Genomic DNA, 22,397 nt, shown 5'->3' on the forward strand with positions numbered 1-22,397 from the left:
CCACCTGCATGTCTGCTGTTAGAGGTGTTCAATGGTTACACCATAAAGGAGATAAACACTCCAAATAGACATAATGGGAAAACCCCTGGGACAGTGAAGACAGACAAGAAGGAATGTCAAGCATCATTTGTTTTCCTTTTCAACAGTGTAACCCTTTCTTCCTGACTTATAAGCATCTGCTGAAGAATGTGCTGCATGGCAGCCACTGCCTCCAGCATTGAGGCCTCGAACCACCTTCTCCTCTGAGTTCAAGTGTTATTGTCACATGCACAAGAACAGTGAAATGCATAAGAATAGAACCAACTGTCTCAATTTCAGTTTAGATTTTTTTCTTGGTCCTGTGCAGACTTTGTAAATCAAACAAATACGCGTGTGAACACCAAAATATGTTTTTTTGTTTCAACTTATGTTAGAATAAATAGTAAATGATTTATAAACGGTATGTCATTCATTACCTGAGAGGAATAAGAAATACTGAAGATCATATTGTGTTAATCATAACCCTATGCACCAGAGAGACATTAACCTCAAAACACAGCCAAGTGGTTCTCCCTTGGCCCGTTCTTTGGCCTGTTTGTAGGTTCTTAGCATGTTCCCCAATTTACATCTGAACTTCTCAGTTCTTCTCAGGGTAACCGTGCTCCGCAAAGAGCCCCCCCCATCTTCTTGCATTTGGAGGGACCCTGAGAGCCAGCATGTTGAGTCAAGTGAGTTTGAGAACTGGAGGGACGCATGAGAGCCAGGAGTCAGGAGAGTTTGGGACACAGAGGCAGCTTGTCCAGCATTCTTATCTAACCAGTGACAAATGACAGTAATCAGATGGGACATATTTCATGTATTTATATTGTACAAGTGCTTGATTATTTATTGCATGAAGCACTTTCAGTGTTTACAACATTGAGACCCTTTTGGAAATAGGCCCCTACCTTACAAGACGTGTTGTGTGAAGTTTGCTCTGCTGAACTTGATATCTTGACATTTGCTGTGCCTGAGCTACATTACTGAAGAATTGAATATTGCGTGTTACACTGAAATGATTATATCAGCCTTTTGTATTGAAAACACTGAAACTCCCATTCTAAGCCCGCCAGCCCCTACTGCTTGTGTACTATTTTAAACATCTTTGTAATAAAATATATATTTTGTGATAATCCTGTGTTGTGTGATTCCATTACCAGCATCCAGGTGTGGTCTCCATTGATCATGCCCTATCATAAAACCTGTGGTTGTTACAATGTTCTATTCATATTTTTGCATATGTTACAACAGAGAGAAAGAGGCAAAGCGAGAGGGTTACTCCGCCCAAAATCTATGAACAAAGCGCCCTTCTCAAATGGAACAATAATCTGCGCCGATCGGCCATGTTGTCAACATGAAAGCAGCATGGTGCATCTTCCAGAAAAATACAACATATTCTTTCCATAAAATATACGTTTGCATTTTCAAACTAGTTTTCATTGGGAAGGCACGTAAGCATTTTTATCAAAACGAATCACTTTTGCATGTGAAAACACAGAATCCTACTCATAATTATGTCACTTTTTTTAGACAACTTCACCGTGGGATTTGAACGGGGCGCCTGGCTCATGCACAGGAGGCAGCTCGGTTCCAAAACTAATGCAATCAATTTTAACTCGATGCACAACACGCCAACCCGGGCGCCCGGCCAGATTAGTCGAATCCCCTCAATGAAAGTAGGTTTGCTGCTACAGTAGGTCAGGGCTGCGTCCAGTACGAAAAAACATACTGAAACGTTCAATTAAACGGAAATGGTGCTGTTTGAATGACCAGTTTCACAACTAGAAGGGGTTGGGTTGGGGGTTCAAAATGCACCGCTGCCCTTTAAATACATCACTCGCTGCATCAAGCCACACCCACCAAATGGAGCAAACATACATCAAAGTCTGTTCAAGAACGTTCAGTACAAGCCGTTACAGAACGTAGCAAACATTTAATCGAACTGAATGGGCGCATTTTCCAGAGCCACTCCTGCAACTAATCAGAGCAAACAATTAATTAAAATGGACCAATGACCTTAAAATTCACAATCAGATGTCTACAATATTTTTTTCTAGTAATGCACCGCCACACTCTTACAACATTTAATTGTGTAGGAATGTCATGTGAAATCTCTAATAAGTGTAATGCACGTTTCTTTTGTCATTGATAGGCTTTACACGTACCTGCTTATTCCACGATCTTCTACGGATGCCCTACATTTATTTAGAACATACACTGATTATTCATTTATTCTCCATTCCTCTGCGCCACCACCTCCAGCACAGTAGGTGTCAGCATTCACCTCAAACGTTTGTTTGCGGACCACCATTATACCAGAGAAGAAGAAGAACTCAGTGCAAACCAATAATGTATATAAATCCTGGAATGCAATTCTATCTATTGGCCATTGAGAGCACACCCCAGTAGGAGCAGTCCTCCACAGGAATGAATGGAATTCTACAGTATTTCAATTAATTGTTTCAAGGACAAAATTACATGTATTGAAGTACTTATTTTGTAATGTTGGGGACAGTAATATTAGCTATCTCTAAAAAGTATACTTGTTTTAATTTTTTGTAATGTTTTATTTGTATGTTTAGCTCTCATAATATGAATGTAAAAGTATGCATTAAGGTGTATGTAATATAATGAATGTGGCAAAACGAATGTAGACATTAATACATGCATCTCTATAGCTTCCTAAATGTTTTACAACGTTGAGGGAGTGCCAAGATGGAGGCACGGTGGCTTCAACACAGCGCCCCCTAAAAGTCATCTAGTGTATACATAAATTATTGGTGCAAACTCAGCCCAAACCCAGCGCATGCAGTCACATGAGAACGCGCCATGGCTTCAGTTACCTCAACCAGTCGCTCAACTCGCTCCTCCCGACGAAGCGGCGCCGGCCCGTCCAGCACCAGCCCAACCCGGCTCTCCCGAAGCCAGGAGAAAGAGGAGCTTAGCCACCTGAACGACCGCCTGGCCGCCTACATAGAGCGGGTCCGCCAGCTGGAGAATGACAAGTCCTCAATGCTGCTTCTCCTGGAGGAGAAAGAGGAGTCCACGACCCGGGAGACGGCCAACGTTCGGCGGCTGTACGAGACCGAGTTGGCCGACGCGAGGAAGAGCTTGGACGTGCTGGCTAACGATAGGGCCCGGCTGCAGATAGAGATGGGTCATCTTTCTGAAGAGCATAGCAAACTACAAGCCAGGTAACGTTAGATATAATAACCTACAATCCAATCTATGTATCTATGTATCTATGTTTGTCCTGTACATTCGCGCTGTTGTCATTGAGTGTTGAGATCCATAGTTTAAAAAAATAAAAATAGCATAAAGTGTTAGTTTGCAATTAGGCCTAAATTGTTGCAGTAAAAAGTTTATATTTGCATACGAAAGTTGAATTAAGCTAATGATGCATTTCTAAGTTAAATTCTTCAAAAATCAATGTGTAGCCTTTATCATTAATTAAACAATCGCAAATTCCCCATTTAAATAATAATAATTAGGTCGGTGCTTATATTTGTTCTATTTCACCCATGTATAACTGTGTATTATACACGTGTGAATTGTTAGTGTTTTTTGCATATCCCCACTCCCTTTAGACACCCTTGGAGAGTAGGGTTCCCCATTTATGATAATATAATGTTTGTCTTTGCACAATATGATCTGCAGATAGTAAGGCATATCCATGATTACCTTTTGAGGAAGAGACCTCAGAGAGATTTGGTTTGTCATCTTTCTTTCCTAATAAGAAGCATGTGAATATCCTCCTGTTATTATTATCCTTCTGCTATCTCTTGTTTTAATAACCACAATATCATAATAGTAGCCTAATATCAATAGAACCATATGCCGTGTATTAACATCCACAATAAAAGTAACAATTGAATTATACCCAGAATAAACAACTATCTCTAATATCCCTCCCTTTGGGAAGTGAAGCATATAAGCACTTGACTTCTGTCATCTCTATTTTATCCTAACAGGAACCATAGTAACCATCAGACTTCTGTCATCTCTATTCTATCATAACAGGAACCATAGTAACCATCAGACTTCTGTCATCTCTATTCTATCATAACAGGAACCATAGTAACCATCAGACTTCTGTCATCTCTATTCTATCATAACAGGAACCATAGTAACCATCAGACTTCTGTCATCTCTATTCTATCATAACAGGAACCATAGTAACCATCAGACTTCTGTCATCTCTATTCTATCATAACAGGAACCATAGTAACCATCAGACTTCTGTCATCTCTATTCTATCATAACAGGAACCATAGTAACCATCAGACTTCTGTCATTTCTATTCTATCATAACAGGAACCATAGTAACCATCAGACTTCTGTCATCTCTATTCTATCATAACAGGAACCATAGTAACCATCAGACTTCTGTCATCTCTATTCTATCCTAACAGGAACCATAGTAACCATCAGTCTTCTGTCATCTCTATTCTATCCTAACAGGAACCATAGTAACCATCAGACTTCTGTCGTCTCTTTTCCTCCCACCAGGTGTTTGTGTTGTAATAATGGCAAAGATTCGGAGCTAAGATTTAAAGGACGACTGAACTCAGTGATTCCCCTTGTTTTTCTGTTGCTCATTTAAAGGCTCCGTGCAGTCAAATGTGATTTTCCTGAGTTTTATATACATTTTCACACTGAGGTTGGACTAATACTGTGAATTTGTGAAAATGATAATGCACTTTTAGTGTAAAAGTGGTTTGAAAGACCACCTGAAATTTCAGCCTGTTTTGGTGGGATGAGGGTTTTGGCCTTCCGTGATTACATCACCATGCTGTGAATTAGTTAATAGACCAATCAGAAAGCGTTCCAAGCCTCTCTGCCAATAACAGACAGTTGTCAGTTTTCCCCTCCCCATTCAGACCATTCTGACAGTCCTAGCAAAATTCTTGCTTGAGAAATTACTCTTTGCTAAGAAGCTATTTTAGATATACATATTTTTTTTACTGTGAACATTTTATTTGAAATCAGTAAGGTACTTAATTGTTACCCAGAAATGATTTGATATTGAGGTAAAAATGGCACCCTTGGACCTTTTTTTAAAGAAAAATTTGATTTCAGTCTTGGGGGTGTGGTTCGATGTGGGTGTACGATAACACACCGTGTACGATAACACACCGTGTACGATAACACACCGTGTACGATAACACACCGTGTACGATAACACACCGTGTACGATAACACACCCGCAAGACTGAAATCTATTTCTTCTTTAAAAAAAGGTCCAAGGGAGCTGTTTTTCTCTCTGAAATAATTTCTCTCTTTTTCATTTTGTCGCTTTTGAGACACCGTAGCAACAACAGAGCCACTAGCCTACCACCTCCCCAAAATAGTCACAATTGATCTAAGATTAATCAAGAAATCTGTAATTAATTTTGACCTTTTTGCCGAGGACATTTTTGTTGTGCAATTTTACATCCTAGCTAGGTGTTTGGTGCAGTATTTCTCAAGTTAGCAGTGCAATGCAGATGAATATCCAGTCTGCTGCTGCGCACACGGAGCTATTTATTTGGTATTTTATTTGGATCCCCGTTTAACTGTTGCAAAAGCAGCAGCTACTCTTCCTGGGGTTCACATGAAACATGACATCATACAGAACATGAATAAACAACAGCTGCACAGGACTGATTCGTTCCAACCTTAATCAGCAAGCTGGCAAACGATTGTAAATACAGCATAAGCTATACGCTGTTTATCAGAGCCCAAAATCACTAGCAGGCTAAGTTCCATCTGTGTTTGTCAATGAAGCTAGCTAGCAGGCTAAGTTCCATCTGTGTTTGTCAATGAAGCTAGCTAGCAGGCTAAGTTCCATCTGTGTTTGTCAATGAAGCTAGCTAGCAGGCTAAGTTCCATCTGTGTTTGTCAATGAAGCTAGCTAGCAGGCTAAGTTCCATCTGTGTTTGTCAATGAAGCTAGCTATCAGGCACATTGAGCAGGAAAGCCACGTTAGATGAATCAGCCTATCAAATCACTGGCGGGTATGTGCTTCGGTGCCGTTCTGTTTGTTTCAACTTTCTCTCTATTGGTATGCGTCTTTCTGGCACTGTTTCATAGTGAATCATGTAAAGCGGCAGGTAGCCTAGTGGTTAGAGCATTGGACTAGTTAACCGAAAGGTTGCAAGTTCAAATCCCCGAGCTGACAAGGTACAAAATCTGTCGTTCTGCCCCTGAACAAGGCAGTTAACCCACTGTTCCCAGGCCGTCATTGAAAATAAGAATTTGTTCTTAACTGACTTGCCTAGTTAAATAAAGGCAAAATAAATAACAAAGCAAGTCATGGCAGGATACAAGATGCTCACTAATGGGTTCAGGATTTTGGAATATTGACAAGTGGCAGTTGGGATACAAGTGCACGCATCACCTCCAGTCAATTCTCAGACTGTGCTTGACTTGTGCAAGAGGTCAACTGCTTGAGTTCCTGCACCTCAAATAGAATATTAGCTCAAAAGCATTATGGAGTTCCTGCACCTAAATATAAACAGTACCGGCACCCAAAAGGAGTAGGCTACCGGCACCTATTTCAGTCCAAGTCAACCACTAGGCAGACTAGAGTGATCCCTATCAAACACCACAGCAAGTGGCCACTTCATAAAGGGCTTCTGGGCCAAGTTTTCTTTCAACATAATAATGGTCAAGTTGATTTTGCATGGCCCGGTGCCCCCGGGTAGGCAGAGTTTGCTCATTTTAGACCATTCCATTGGTCCTTAATGTGAAATCTCTACCCACCCGGGGCATCGGCCCCTGGGGCCATGCAAAACCAACTCCACCATTTGTTAATGTGTTGTCTTATGTAAACAAGTCCGAGGTGCAGGTCTGTGGGCAGGTCTGTCTAACTGTATGTGTTCTTCGGTATGATTAGATAGAGCGCAATCTGCACAGCTGTTTCTCGGTGCATGACAATTCGCCGTAGGCGCTACAATCCCTTTATAGTGGGCATGATCGAAATCAAAACCCAACCCCAAATAAGTCGTGACGAACTCGTTAGACAAATATCACACTACTTTGTTTTGGAATAATACTGACTTTATGGCCAAAATTATCATACTTACACTTTTTTGTCAATTTTGACACTGGAATACATGTTTGAGTAATGCCACATTTCAACCAGAGAAGTTGGTTCTTGCATTCAGTTGCGCTTTAACTTCAGTCATGTTCAAAACAGAACGCTAGGAGGGATAGACAACAATGCAACGTCACATACTCTAGGTGCAATACACATGAAGGCCACTAGATGGGGACCTAGTCCCACTAACAGGTAGTCCCTGTGACACCAAAGTTGGCTAACCTCCTTGAAGTTTGTAGTCATGAAAGGTTGCTAGTTCAAATCCCGAGCTGACTAAATGAACATTTTGGCCATCTGCCCTTGAGCAAAGCGCTTAACCCAAAATGCTCCTGTAAGTCACTCTGGATAAGAGCGTCTGCTAAATTACTCAAATTTAAATGTGATCTCTTTTTCCTCCCACCAGGAACATTGGACGCCATATCTTCTCGTCTCTTGTCATCTCTCTTCACTCCTTCCAGGAATCATACTAACCTCCCTGACCTCTCGCTTCTTTCTATCACTTTTGCCTCCTTCCTGGAACCATGGTAACCACCTGTCTTCTCTCATCTCTCCTCCTTCCAGGAACCATAGTAACCACCTCTCTTCTCTCATCTCTCCTCCTTCCAGGAACCATAGTAACCACCTCTCTTCTCTCATCTCTCCTCCTTCCAGGAACCATAGTAACCACCTGTCTTCTCTCATCTCTCCTCCTTCCAGGAACCATAGTAACCACCTGTCTTCTCTCATCTCTCCTCCTTCCTGGAACCATAGTAACCACCTGTCCTCTCTTTTTCATCCTACCAGGAACCAGAAGAAGGAAGCAGAGTGTAACATGGCCATGGGTCAGTGGAGGAACTTGGAGGCGGTCCTCAACTCTAAAGATGCAGAGCTGGCCAATCAACTGGCAGATAACAGAAGACAGGCGGATGACGTCACTGACCTACAGGCCCAGGTGGCCAATGTAAGGACTAGACTGCCATCTATAGGCCTTCTAGTGAGGTTAATTTAATGTTTTGTTTAAAGTTAAATACAATTAAACCAACACCACATACAGATGTTTTTGCAGCATTTTGACAGTGTTATGCATCAGGTTCTGTGTCGGTGTGAACGCAGCTCTGAGAAGGAGTGGGTGACAACGCAAAAGGCATTAAACCGCATCAGACAAAACAAAGTATATTCTGCCTAGAGATGCGCTGATTCAACCTTTTGATTCTCCTGTTATGATTTATTTTTAAATAGTCTAAAGCTAACTAGTTTGGCTAGCCATAGGTTTAAGCTGGTACTAGTGTAGGTTGGCTAACATTAGCTTGCGAGCATCTACTGAGAAGACGCTTATGGGCTGTTATGAGATGTGGCTAGGTAATTTACGAGGGGGGTTGCTTCGTTTTGGCTAAATGTTAAGTCCTTGAATGCAAAAGGTGATCTCTGACTCCTTGTCTCAGTTGGAGTGTGCGCTGGCGGAGACCAAGACCCAGCTGAACTCTGAGATGTTGAGGAGGGTGGACCTGGAGAACCAGGTGCAGACGCTACGGGAACAGCTGGAGTTCCAGAGACACATTGGCGAACAGGTAACACACACACACACACACACACACACACACACTTGACAAACACACACACTGCAGTAACTGCTGCATAAGAAAGACATCACATGTGGCCCACTATTACCACAGAAGTCAGATTGATTGGTTGTTGAAGTGGGTAACTATTGGCAAATACTAATAATAGTAAGATATCAAACTCAATGTTGTCTCTGCCTGTCTTTCTAGGAGGTGTGGGGTATCCACAGCCTGCAGGAGGGAAGGGGTTAATGAAGTGGCTAGGGGTAGGAGGGTGAGAAGAAATGGTTAAGAGCTGGGGATTGAAATGGAATGTGGCCCATGTCGTTTCCTCCATGTTGAGTAGAAGGGGTGGTGGTGGGGGGGGGGGATAGGGTCTGGGAGAGGACTAGGGGTTAGAATGGAATGTGACCCATGTCGTCTTCCTGCGGTAGGCGTGTGTGTCTGTTCATGTCGGTGTGTGTGTGTGCGCGCACGCATGTGTGTAGGAGGTCAGGGAGATCCGGAGCAGACACGAGAGTCGCCTGGTGGAGGTGGATTCTGGGAGACAGAAAGAATTTGAGAGTAAGTTGGCCGAGGCCATGCAGCAGCTACGGCAGGAGCACGATGGACAAATCCAGCAGTATAAAGAGGATCTGGAGAAGAATTTCAATGCCAAGGTACTCACACTCTCTTTCTTTCACTCTCTCTCCCTCTCCGCCTCCCTGTCTCTTTTTAAAATAGATCATATATCCCCAGCCCTACCTCCCCTAATTGGAGTAAACTAATGGACAACAACCGTTAGGCTTCTACTTCCAGCTTATTGTTTTTGGGTTAAGTGCTTTGCTCAAGGGCAGATCGTTTTAGTCCCACCCAGCAATCCTCAACCCATCCCATCTATCTCTGAAGACCATTCAGTTTTGATTTCTATATGCCATATATTTTTCAACTATGCTGTGATGTTTAACACAGTTCTGAACCTATGTACATTTTACAGACACAGTATATTTTAGATTATGTTGAGGTTTGTGTGTATGTACAATACCAGTCAAAAGTTTGGACAACCCTACTCATTCAAGGTTTTTTCTTTATTTGTACTATTTTCTACATTGTAGGATAATAGTGAACACATCAAAACTATGAAAGAACACATATGGAATCATGTAGTAACCAGAAAAGTGTTAAACAAATCAAAATATATTTGATATTCTTCAAAGTAGCCACCCTTTGGCTTGATGACAGCTTTGCAAACTCTTGGAATTCTCTCAACCAGCTTCACCTAGAATACTTTTCGCACAGTCTTGAAGGAGTTCCCACATGCTGAGCACTTGATGGCTACTTTTCCTTCACTCTGCGGTCCAACTCATCCCAAACATCTCAATTTGGTTGAGGTCGGGGAATTGTAGAGGCCAGGTCATCTGATGCACACTCCATCACTCTCCTTCTTGGTCAAATAGCTCTTACACAGCCTGGAGGTGTGTTGGGTCATTGTCCTGTTGAAAAACAAATGATAGTCCCACTAAGCGCAAACCAGATGGGATAGCGTATCGCTGCAGAATGCTGTGGTAGCCATGCTGGTTAAGTGGGCCTTGAATTCTAAATAAATCGCAGTGTCACCAGAAAAGCACCATCACACCACCTCATCCATGCTTCACGGTGGGAACCACACATGTGGAAATCATCCCCTCACCTACTCTGCGGCGGTTGGAACCCAAAATCTCATATTTGGACTCCTCAGACCAAAAGACACATTCCACCGGTCTAATGTCCATTGCTTGTGTTTCTTGGCCAAGCAAGTCCCTTCTTCTTATTGGTGTCCTTTAGTAGTGGTTTCTTTGCAGCAATTCACCATGAAGGCCTGATTCACACAGTCTCCTCTGAACAGTTGATGTTGAGATGTGTCTGTTACTTGAACTCTGTGAAGCATTTATTTGGACTGCAATCTAAGATGCAGTTAACTCTAATGAACTTATCTTCTGCAGCAGAGGTAACTCTGGGTCTTCCTTTCCTGTGGCGGTCCTCATGAGAGCCTGTTTCATCAAAGCGCTTGATGGTTCTTGTGACTGCACTTGAAGAAACTTTCAAAGTTCTTTACAATTTCCTCATTGATTGACATTCATGTCTTAAAGTAATGATGGACTGTCATTTTTCTTTGCTTATTTGAGCTGTTCTTGCCATAATATGGTCTTACCAAATAGTGTGAAATTCTGTATACCACCCCAACCTTGTCACAACACAACTGATTGGCTCAAACGCATTAAGAAGGAAATAAATTCTACTATTTAACTTTTAACAAGGCACACCTGTTAATTGAAATACATTCCTGGTGACTACCTCATGAAGCTGGTCCGGAGTGGCGCAGCAGTCTAAGGCACTACGTTGTTGTGCTAGAAGAAGCACTACAGACCTGGGTTCGATCCCGGGCTGTATCACAACCAGCCATGATCGGGAGACCCATAGGGCGGCGCACAATTGGCCCAGCGTCGTCTGGGTTAGGGGAGGGTTTGGCTGGGGGGGCTTTACAAGTAGGCCGTCATTGTAAATACGAATTAGTTCTCAACTGACTTGCCTAGTTACATTTTTTTTTAAAGCTGGTTGAGAGAATGCCAAGAGTGTGCAAAGCTGTCATCAAGCCAAAGGGTGGCTACTTTGAAGAATCTCAAATATAAAATATATTTTGATTTAACACTTTTCTTTGGTTACAACATGATTCCATGTGTTATTTCATTGTTTTGATGTCTTCACTATTATTCTACAATGTAGAAAATAGTAAAAATAAAGAAAAACCCTTGAATGAGTAGGTGTCCAAACTTTTGACTGGCACTGTGTGTGTTTCTGGTGTATATCTGAATGTGTGTTTCTCAGCGAGAGCTGTGTGTCAGGGAGTCGCGGTGTGTGTCGTGCACACTGTTAGAGCAGGAGTGCATGATGACGGAAGAGAAAAGAGGAGTGAGGAAGATGACAGTGCAGATTAGGGAGAGCTTTGTCCAGCTGATAAAGGTATTCTCACCGGTCCAGCCTGTGTTAGGTAGAAGTGTCGTCATATTGTAGCCAATAGCAAACACTTGAGGTACACCTTATCTGGCTTGCTCTGTAAAATGGAACCAACAGACTTGTCCCAAAGTGCAAACCCAGTCCACCACATGTACTGGTCAAATCAAGTTCACCTCAAGTATTCAACATGTATGCAGTTGACTCTGGTATGTTAGGTACCTCTACTCATATGAAGTTATTTAGAAACATTGCTGTAAATCCGAATGTTATTTTTTTTCTCTTTTTTTTTCTTCAAATTTGTGGCTTATGGTAAACATATAATGTAGCTCAGTCTCATGTCAAAACTTATGACATTAACACATTGATTTTCATTTGGTGTGTATGTAACGTGGGTGTTGACAGCTGGAGAATGCCCATCAGACGGCGCTGAAGAGTAGTGACTTTGCCTCGTCCACCAGAGAGGAGCTGTCTGGCACCAAGCTCCGCATCGAGACCCTCTCCTCACAACTCAATCACTTCCAAAAACAGGTACTTGCTGTATGTGTGTAGGGTAAGGTTGCCCATAGATGCTGATCAGTTTTGCATTTCCCCCACTAATGGTTATGCTTAGGATTGGGGAAGTGAAGCTGATCCTAGATCTGTAGCTAGGGAACACTTCACCCCGGAGGTGTGTGAGTGACATTCCAGAAACCGGTACCTACCAAGCTGCTGCTAGGGCTTTACTATAGTACAAGAACATTTGACTGGTTTCAGACTGAAAAACAACAGACTAGAGATATAATAAGGCTTTTGATGTTGGAGATCACTATGTAGAGTCGTGGCCAAAAGTTTTGAGAATGACACAAATATAAATTTTCACAGTCTGCGGACTCAGTTTGTATGATGGCAATTTGCATATACTCCAGAATGTTATGAAGAGTGATCAGATGAATTGCAATTAATTGCAAAGTCCCTCTTTGCCATGCAAATGAACTGAATTCCCCAAAAAACATTTCCACTCCATTTCAGCCCTGCCACAAAAGGACCAGCTGACATCATGTCAGTGATTCTCTCGTTAACACAGGTGTGAGTGTTGATGAGGACAAGGCTGGAGATCACTCTGTCATGCTGATTGACTTTGAATAACAGACTGGAAGCTTCAAAAGGAGGGTGGTGCTTGGAATCATTATTCTTCCTCTGTCAATCATGGTTACCTGCAAGGAAACACGTGTCGTCATCATTGCTTTGCACAAAAAGGGCTTCACAGGCAAGGATATTGCTGCCAGTAAGATTGCACCTAAATTGACCATTTATCAGATCATCAAGAACTTCAAGGAGAGCGGTTCAATTGTTGTGAAGAAGGCTTCAGGGCACCTAAGAAAGTCCAGCAAGCACCAGGACTGTCTCCTAAAGTTGATTCAGCTGCGGGATCGGGGCACCACCAGTACAGAGCTTGCTCAGGAATGGCAGCAGGCAGGTGTGAGTGCATCTGCACGCACAGTGAGGCGAAGACTTTTGGAGGATGGCCTGGTGTCAAGAAGGGCAGCATAGAAGCCACTTCTCTCCAGGAAAAACATCAGGGACAGACTGATATTCTGCAAAAGGTACAGGGATTTGCCTGCTGAGGACTGGGGTAATGTCATTTTCTCTGATGAATCCCCTTTCCGATTGTTTGGGGCATCCGGAAAAAAGCTTGTCCGGAGAAGACCAGTTGAGCGCTACCATCAGTCCTGTGTCATGCCAACAGTAAAGCATCCTGAGACCATTCATGTGTGGGGTTGCTTCTCAGCCAAGGGAGTGGGCTCACTCACAATTTTGCCTAAGAACACAGTCATGAATAAAGAATGGTACCAACACATCCTCCGAGAGCAACTTCTCCCAACCATCCAGGAACAGTTTGGTGATGAACAATGCCTTTTCCAGCATGATGGAGCACCTTGCCATAAGGCAAAAGTGATAACTAATTGGCTCGGGGAACAAAACATTGATATGTTGGGTCCATGGCCAGGAAACTCCCCAGACATTAATCCCATTGAGAACTTGTGGTCAATCCTCAAGAGGCAGGTGGACAAACAAAACCCCACAAATTCTGACCAACTCCAAGCATTGATTATGCAAGAATGGGCTACCATCAGTCAGGATGTGGCCCAGAAGTTAATTGACAGCATGCCAGGGTGGATTGCAGAGGTCTTGAAAAAGAAGGGTCAACACTGCAAATATTGACTCTTTGCATCAACTTCATGTAATTGTCAATAAAAGCCTTTGACACTTATGAAATGCTTGTAATTATATTTCAGTATTCCATAGTAACATCTGACAAAAATATCTAAAGACACTGAAGCAGCAAACTTTGTGTAAATAAATAATGGTGTCGTTCTTTAAACTTTTGGCCACGACTGTATGTTGACTGGTGTCAGGGAGTCTGAAAGTTGTGTGTGGATGACTTTCTCACAACCCCTATTTCTCTCTGAATCTTTTCTCTCTGTCTCCTCCCCTCCCCCTCTATCTCCCCTCAGAACGGGGCCTTAGAGGGACGTGTGCGGGAGCTGGAGCGGACCCTGGACCGGGAGCGCGAGGTGTGGCAGCAGCGACTGAGCCACAAGGACGAGGAGATGTCGGCCATGCGGGCCCAGATGCAGAGCCAGCTGGAGGACTATGAGCAGCTGCTGGATGTCAAGCTGGCCCTGGACATGGAGATCAACGCCTACCGCAAGATGCTGGAGGGAGAGGAGCAGAGGTGAGGAGGAAATAGAGAGACTGGAGGTGAGGGGGGCGTAGAGAGACTGGAGGGAGAGGAGGTGAGGGGGGCGTAGAGACTAGGGAGAGGAGGTGAGGGGGGCGTAGAGAGAGACTGGAGGGAGAGGAAATGAGGGGGGCGTAGAGAGAGACTGGAGGTGAGGGGGGCGTAGAGAGAGACTGGAGGGAGAGGAGGTGAGGGGGGTAGAGAGAGACTGGAGGGAGAGGAAATGAGGGGGGCGTAGAGAGAGACTGGAGGGAGAGGAGGTGAGGGGGGCGTAGAGACTAGGGAGAGGAGGTGAGGGGGCGTAGAGAGAGATTGGTGGTGAGGGGGGCGTAGAGAGATTGGAGGTGAGGGGGGCGTAGAGAGAGACTGGAGGGAGAGGAAATGAGGGGGGCGTAGAGAGACTGGAGGGAGAGGAGGTGAGGGGGGCGTAGAGACTAGGGAGAGGAGGTGAGGGGGCGTAGAGAGAGATTGGTGGTGAGGGGGGCGTAGAGAGATTGGAGGTGAGGGGGGCGTAGAGAGAGACTGGAGGGAGAGGAGGTGAGGGGGGTGTAGAGAGAGACTGGAGGGAGAGGAGGTGAGGGGGGTAGAGAGAGACTGGAGGGAGAGGAGGTGAGGGGGGCGTAGAGAGAGACTGGAGGGAGAGGAAATGAGGGGGGCGTAGAGAGAGACTGGAGGGAGAGGAGGTGAGGGGGCCGTAGAGAGAGACTGGAGGGAGAGGTGGTGAGGGGGCCGTAGAGACTAGGGAGAGGAGGTGAGGGGGCGTAGAGAGAGACTGGAGGTGAGGGGGGCGTAGAGAGAGACTGGAGGGAGAGGAGGTAAGGGGGGCTTAGAGACTAGGGAGAGGAGGTGAGGGGGCGTAGAGAGAGATTGGAGGTGAGGGGGCGTAGAGAGAGATTGGAGGTGAGGGGGGCGTAGAGAGAGATTGGAGGTGAGGGGGGCGTAGAGAGAGATTGGAGGTGAGGGGGGCGTAGAGAGAGATTGGAGGTGAGGGGGGCGTAGAGAGAGACTGGAGGTGAGGGGGGCGTAGAGAGAGACTGGAGGTGAGGGGGTTAGAGAGAGAGAGGAGGTGAGGGGGGCGTAGAGAGCGACTGGAGGGAGAGGAGGTGAGGGGGGCGTAGAGACTAGGGAGAGGAGGTGAGGGGGCGTAGAGAGAGATTGGAGGTGCGGGGGGCGTAGAGAGAGACTGGAGGGAGAGGAGGTGAGGGGGGCGTAGAGAGAGACTGGAGGGAGAGGAGGTGAGGGGGGATAGAGAGAGACTGGAGGTGAGGGGGTTAGAGCAGGTGAGGGGAAATGGAGACATTAGTGAGGGTACAATTTGCATGCAGGTGCGTGCCTTCACACGCATACAAATGTACGTACACCTCAGATCTGGTTCAAATACGTTTTGAAAGGGTGAATTCTAGTAAATCAAATCTGAGTAAAGCAAATCCATTCTGAAGTATTCAAATCTTTGGGGTCAACCTTAATTTGAACCCGGGTCTGGCACGCGCACACACACACACACACACACACACACACACACACACACACACACACACACGGTTACAAGGTCCTTTCCAAACATAAAAAACTAAGAGGACCAAGACACTCTTCATATAATTAGTTAAAAAGCCTATATTTAAACTGGCCTTCATCAGGGAGTTACAATGATAACCAGCCTTCTTTTGAACAAACCATCTTCTACTTAACCCTGATTTGAAGAGGAAGGGGTTACAGAAGTCATTGGTGGACACAACATAGTGAACGTCATTTCCATTTTAGTTATTTAGCAGAGCTCTTATCCAGAGTGACTTAGTAGTGAGTGCTTACATTTTCATATTTGTTCGTAATGGTCCTCTGTGGGAATCGAACCCACAACCCTGGTGTTGCATGTGCCATGCTCTACCATCTGAGCCACACGGCAGTAGGAAATATACATTCAAAATTGTGATGTAGATATATTATCAAAAATGCATATTAAGGTTAGAAGTATTAGAAAAGACAAAGTAGTCGTGGTCTTGAATAGGAGAGGGTACATTTAGTGAGAACAAGGGAGTCATACATAAAACAAGTCACTAGATGGCAGCAAAGATGGAGCACAGTAGATAAAACATAGAAACCAGGGTTTCCCAAACATCTTCCTGACGTTGTTCTGTGTTTCCAGACTCCACCTCTCCCCGAGCCCCTCCCAGCATGGGGCCGTGGCACGCACGCATGGACACGGCACTCGCCGAGTTGTCCGTGGGAAGAAACGCAAGAATGAAGGTGGCACGGGGTCGTCGCCAGCCTACAAGGTCTCGCAGCACGCCAAGGCCCACAGTCACATGATGGTGTCGGAGATAGACCTGAAGGGGAACTACGTCACGCTGAAGAACAACTCTGAGAAGGTACCTACCTACTGCCTTGCTCTGACCATTTAGAAGGAGTGTCTGTGAACTTAACACCCGCTCTGACCAATTAAAGATGGAATCCGCAGTAGGGGGAAACGGTGCCACTGGCCGCCCCACCAGCATTGTCATTGTTGTTGCTGAGCTGAGGAGCGTCGTGCAGCATGGTTATGAAATGCAGTACATATTGTGTTATTGTATGGTGCGTGCGATGATGTCAGAGATGGAAATAAGTGTTTGTAATTTCTTTGTTGTAATATCACAAAAGGACAAGGCAGTTTGACCATTGAATCCTTATTAATCTTGAAGTACCTACCGCCTCGCTTCGACCAATCAGACAATGTTGAGTGAATCTGAAGCTCCACGTCTCTACTTAGTGCACTACTTTGAGTCTAAAGTCACCCAGGCCACTGGTTAACCAGTAGAGTCTCTAAAGTCACCCAGGCCACTGGTTAACCAGTAGAGTACTAGATGAGGGATAGGGTGTCATTGAGACAGTCTCTTTAAGTCCAGTGTTTTGTGTCATTGCAATGCAAATGTATCCTGACAACGATTCCAGTCTCTGAAACTGTGTGAAAGATCTGGGTTGTGTTCAGTAGGGCGAAGCGTTTTTAAACCGGAGGTGCTACTTGAACTTGTCCAATTTTTAGAAAAGAGACCATTGTTTTCCATTGCAAAACATTTTGCTCCAGTATGCCCAGCTCAACGTGCTGCTGTCCCCAATCTGAATTTCATCTGGGTCGTATTCATTAGGGCTCACCGTTGTAAACATTTTGCAACAGAACAAGCAGTCCTTATTGGACATGCCTAATGAATACGACCTGGCTGTTTTTTCTGCTGTTCCAGGAGCAGCCACTAGGGGGCTGGGTGGTGAGGAGGAGTCACCTGGACTCTCCTGAACTGTTCTTCCAGATCCCCCCTTCCTACATACTGGCTGGGGGCAACACCCTCACTGTGAGTACATGCATGCACCTAATACACACATGTATGTATTGGGGGAAACTAACCAGGCCTCCATATACAATGGTCCTCATCTCCAAAAATGATTAGTAAAACTGAAATAACATTTAAAAGATGCATTGTTGCCAGCTGACCGTGTGGGACTGTGATTGTGTGTGTCAGATCTGGGGTTCGGAGGCAGGCGGAGAGGCCTCTCCAGGTGACCTGGTCATGAAGAACCAGAGGAACTGGGGTCCGGTAAACAATGTGATTGTCACCCTACTGAACCCAGATGAAGAGGTGACCGACCCATACTTACTGGCCACCACGACCCAGTCTACTGGCCCAATCTACTTAATACATTTCTATATGTTTATGCACCAGGGGAAATCAAGTTAATTTCATTCATATCCTTGTACACGGGTGAATATAGTTAATTTGATTGCTATCCTTGTGCACTTCTCTAATAGCCATCTTGCAAAGATCTTTAAGCTCCTAAGCTCACAGAGATGTCTGTTGCATTTCAGGTTGTCTTCATTGCAGCTGTGCTGCGTAGATGGATCTAGGGGCATATGTATCAAACCTCTCAGCCTTTTACATCACAATGAATAAGATGACATGGACAGAGGGGGACCTGCTCCTAGATCAGCACTCCTACTCTGAGACACTTGATATCTCACAAGACCTGGGGAAGTGTTTTGTGTCTCACGAACCACACAAATTATGATTTAAGCACCCTGCAAATAAGATGAACTGGAATGCAACCATTAATGTAAGGAATTTGCAGCAGTGTGAAGTTTTCTCTAGGTTTAGATGTAGGATCAGGTTCCCCTCCACCAGTTCAAATCTTAACCGTTAGTGGGGGAAATGTAAAACTGACTCAAAATCAGTGTCTAGGGGGAAACCTCACTCTACTCCAATCGACTCAGCTGTGAGCGGATGTTTGATGTTGATTGGCTGTCATCATCACTAGGAGACCGCAGAGCTGCGTGTGCAGGAGAGAGGAGAGGAAGACTCCGATGTGGAGGTTGATGAAGAGTTATTGGAAGGGAGTGATGTTCACTACCTCAGGAGACAGGTAAACACACACACACACCAGGAGATGTGTAAATCCACACTGATCTGTCCACACATACATACATACATACATGCATACATGCATACATAGACACATGCCTCAGAAAACCTCTAAACATACAGACACACACGCTGCTCCTCCGCAGACAGGTAAATGCTGTACCCAGGCCTGTACCCAGGGGAAACTGATCAGTACTGTGTTTTTGATCTCCATTCCCCTTGATGGAAAAGCCCAAGAGAAGGAAAAGGAAGTGCTGTCTGGTGTTGTGAACAGCCTGTCTCATGACACACAGACTGATGGAGGTGAGGAGGTGACTGCCTACAGCGTGGCTGTTGACTCCCTGGATGTGTCCCAAATCGCCCCCTATTCCCTATATAGTGCACTATAAAGAAGAGGGTGCCATTTGGGTCGAAGCCCCTGTTTGTCTAATCCCTACTACAGCTCTTGTTAACGCTCCATAACCTAACCTGTAGGGTGCCATAGTAAGTCCCATATGGCATTCTATTCCCTATATAGGGCACTTGTTATGGCTTTTGTGGGGTCTAACATTCTAAATAGCCATTTCTTTTAGACACAAATGCAGGTACTGGAGGTTCCAACTCATTTCCCATTTATCCAGAAATCCAATCAATACGTGTGAGTTCCTGATTGCAATGATCTTCACAAATGTACAATACACAAGGTCTGGCTGTTTCACACAGTTGCAGGATTGGGTAATGAAGACATTCCTTGTATTCCAGGTATTTTGAACAAAGCTGCTGATGATGATGATGATGGCAAAATGATATTAAAAAATGGCACTCAAATGATCATGAAATGATCAGATGCCAAACAAAATGACATGGTTGAAAGCTCTCTGCTTGGCGTCTATCAGCCTATTCCAATTGCTGACTGGCACCATACACATTTCTAATACATAATCCTTAATCATTTCAAAATGTTCTTTTAATATCAAAATGGTTCTTTAAAGCACTACTTTTGAACAGAGCCTGTGGGCTTAAGTACAGCCTAGGGTGCATCCAAAATGAAGTGGCCTGCAACACCTCATTGCAAATGGCTGCTGTTCCTCCCTTGTGATGACATAGCTTGCTGTGTGTTCCTCACCCCTGCATGAACCGTGCTTGCTGTGTGCTGGCCAACATTATGAGTCTAATTGTTTGTGTGAGGGGTGTGAGTGATCATTGCTGTACTACTTGTATGTTTGAGTGTGTGCATGAGGCATGTGTCAGGAGGCTGAGCGTTTGTATTTCTTCACTGACATTGTGAGGCTGTGTTCTATGTTTTCCAGGCGCCGGGGGGAACAAACGAGAGTTGCTCCGTTATGTAACTCCACCCTCCTTTCACAATTCTGACCTGAGAATGCTGCATCCGACCCGGGAATTCCCGGGAATACCACTGGAAAGGCTACAATGACATCCTATTCCCTACATAGTGCGTTACTTTGCCATGAACCATAGCGTGGGCACTGCACAGGGAAGTGGGTGTCATTTGACACTGGCCGTGTCACCAATGGTATTATTTATGTGCCCTGTGGGAGCTTGATGGTGATTTGGGAGCACTGCTACACAAATGTGTGGGATTTCAATGCATATTTTTCCTAAACTAATGCAGGAGTTTGGCTGGTTGTGTAGTTGCCTGTACCTGTAAAAATAATAGGTAGCCCTTTAAAATTGCAGATCTGTTTGTGCTGTCTAGTCAACTCCTATGGTCATTTGTCTAAACAGCACAGGCAGATCTGGGACCAGGCTTGTATTCTTTAAGCAGCGACATGGCATTTGTCCTGCTATTCTGGCGTTCGTAACACGTCTCTCCTCCCGCTTGCTGTGAGTGACATTCATATGCCCCTTACAGTCTTTAAATGCGACATCATTCAATTGTCAAAGTTTTTAAGAAAATATGTTTCATTTGTCACACAGTATGAATATGCCTTGTGTCCTGACTATGTTTAAAATCCTGGTTGGGAAAATGACAGAGATTGTTAAACTCGTGTATGGTATTACAGTATGTTAGTGCTATAACTAGCTGTAAGATGAATGTTTTCTGGTATTTTTACCCTTTAACCTGCAGCACTTTTTGCCATTGAGATAGAGGAGTTATACACTGAATATATCCATAATACAATGTGGAAGTTTCTCATGTTCATTCTGAAGTATGTGGACAGGATGGTTTTCCCGTGTTTGACAGGTACTTTGGTGGCTTTGCAATATTGTTTCTCTTTAGAAAAACGACTAACTTTAACATCCTCTAAACGTCCGATTGACTTGTGAAGAAACTCAGTGTTGGCTTGTCCTTATGCACCAAAATACTTATGATTTCAATAAAGATTTTTCCTTAACCAATGTAAGTGTTTGGTTTATTGTTGGTGTGGTTTGGTATAGCCTGTGCCTGGAAAAACAATGGATAACCCTTTACATAAAATGGTCTCTTATACCTATCTAGTAATACTGAAGTTACTCTAGTAGTGATATTACAACAGTAATTAGCCACAGTGTTTGTAGTGACAAACTTAGTATGAAGTGGTACTAAAGATTTGTATAAACACCACAGATCGTCAAAGCAACATTTCTGACTTTGTGGTCCTCAGGAAAGTGTTTTCAAATGTCACTTAAAGGGACATTACACTTTCAAATCAAAGTTTGTCAGATGTTTTCAAACCTCAAAGTAATCTAATGTAAAAACGAAGCCACGTCCCGCAACATTGGTTGTTTAGAAGCAGGAAACCAGGAAATTAGACAGTGTTCATCAGAGGAATATAGCTACAAATATCTAACAAGCTTTTATTTGAGTGAAATGTCCTTTAAAGATGTTTGCAGGTATAGTCTGGGAACAGGGTTGGGGAAAAACTCCGGGCCAAACATAAATTGGAAGTGGGACATCAATTTCATTGTCATTAATCTCATCACTCTTTTACAAAACAGTCTTTAGAAAAATAGTTACGTTCAACTGAGTAAGTCTCAAAGGCTGGTGTCTATAAATATATAAAAAGTCTTCTTCGCAGAGAAAGGTTTGGTCCTCTGAAGGTTCCTTGGTAGAACATTTTCATCGCTGTCTCCTTGATCCAAGTCTTTGTTAAAAAAGTGTAGAGACGGGGCCTGATTCTAATAGAAATTAATCTTGTATCCTTGTTGAAGCAGCATGAGGACTGGGCCCAGTCCCATTACAGCAACACCACTGTATCCTTAGAGAGATCTGGCCTGGTTTCAATCCAGCTACACCACAGTCTCCTTGCTCATGTCATTGTCTCCTTGCTGAGCGTACAGTGGATACTGGGACCAGTCCCACTCCAGCTACACCAAAGTATCCTTGCCCAGGAAACCATAGACGTTAAAACCAGTAGATGGTGATAGCGCTGACGTCATCCACGTATTCCTATGAAGGCTCCCGATGGCGCATGGAATTATTTGAATTTGAAGTGCACCATATTGCTGAATGTCGCCAAAGAATCACTAAGGATCATGGTGAAGGTGGCAGTAACAAGCAAAGGATCATAGTCGATGTAGTTGTTTTCATCCTGCCTGAGAGAGCCTGCTCGTAGTTTTATGGTCCCTGATTGGTCTGTGTCAGCACCTGATCCTGTGTGACGTCAAATGTAGCAGTCAGAATGGATCACTATTTAATACAATTTCTCGCTTTGTAGCGAACTTTTAAATTATTCACCGTCGGGATTGAACTTGATCATAAT

At 44.1% G+C, this 22,397-nt stretch overlaps 1 protein-coding gene across 3 annotated transcripts; it reads left to right on the forward strand.

The window, feature by feature from the left end:
- The first annotated feature begins 2,818 nt into the window (after positions 1-2,818).
- Positions 2,819-21,051, forward strand: LOC120025207 (lamin-L(III)-like). Of its 3 annotated transcripts, XM_038969673.1 has the most exons (11): positions 2,819-3,212; positions 7,883-8,039; positions 8,521-8,646; positions 9,126-9,296; positions 12,013-12,138; positions 14,106-14,326; positions 16,476-16,698; positions 17,545-17,652; positions 17,821-17,937; positions 18,611-18,715; positions 20,004-21,051. In XM_038969673.1, the coding sequence occupies exons 1-11, from the start codon at positions 2,848-2,850 to the stop codon at positions 20,040-20,042; spliced, it is 1,758 nt and encodes a 585-aa protein (XP_038825601.1). In that variant the 5' UTR covers positions 2,819-2,847; the 3' UTR covers positions 20,043-21,051. The 3 variants fall into 3 exon arrangements, with proteins under 3 accessions (XP_038825601.1, XP_038825600.1, XP_038825602.1); XM_038969672.1 differs by having other exon boundaries at positions 18,611-21,051; XM_038969674.1 differs by lacking the exon at positions 20,004-21,051 and having other exon boundaries at positions 18,165-18,720.
- The last annotated feature ends 1,346 nt before the right edge of the window (positions 21,052-22,397 follow it).

The sequence above is a fragment of the Salvelinus namaycush genome, chromosome 30, assembly GCF_016432855.1.
Source record: "Salvelinus namaycush isolate Seneca chromosome 30, SaNama_1.0, whole genome shotgun sequence".
In the NCBI taxonomy this organism is placed as follows: domain Eukaryota; kingdom Metazoa; phylum Chordata; class Actinopteri; order Salmoniformes; family Salmonidae; genus Salvelinus; species Salvelinus namaycush.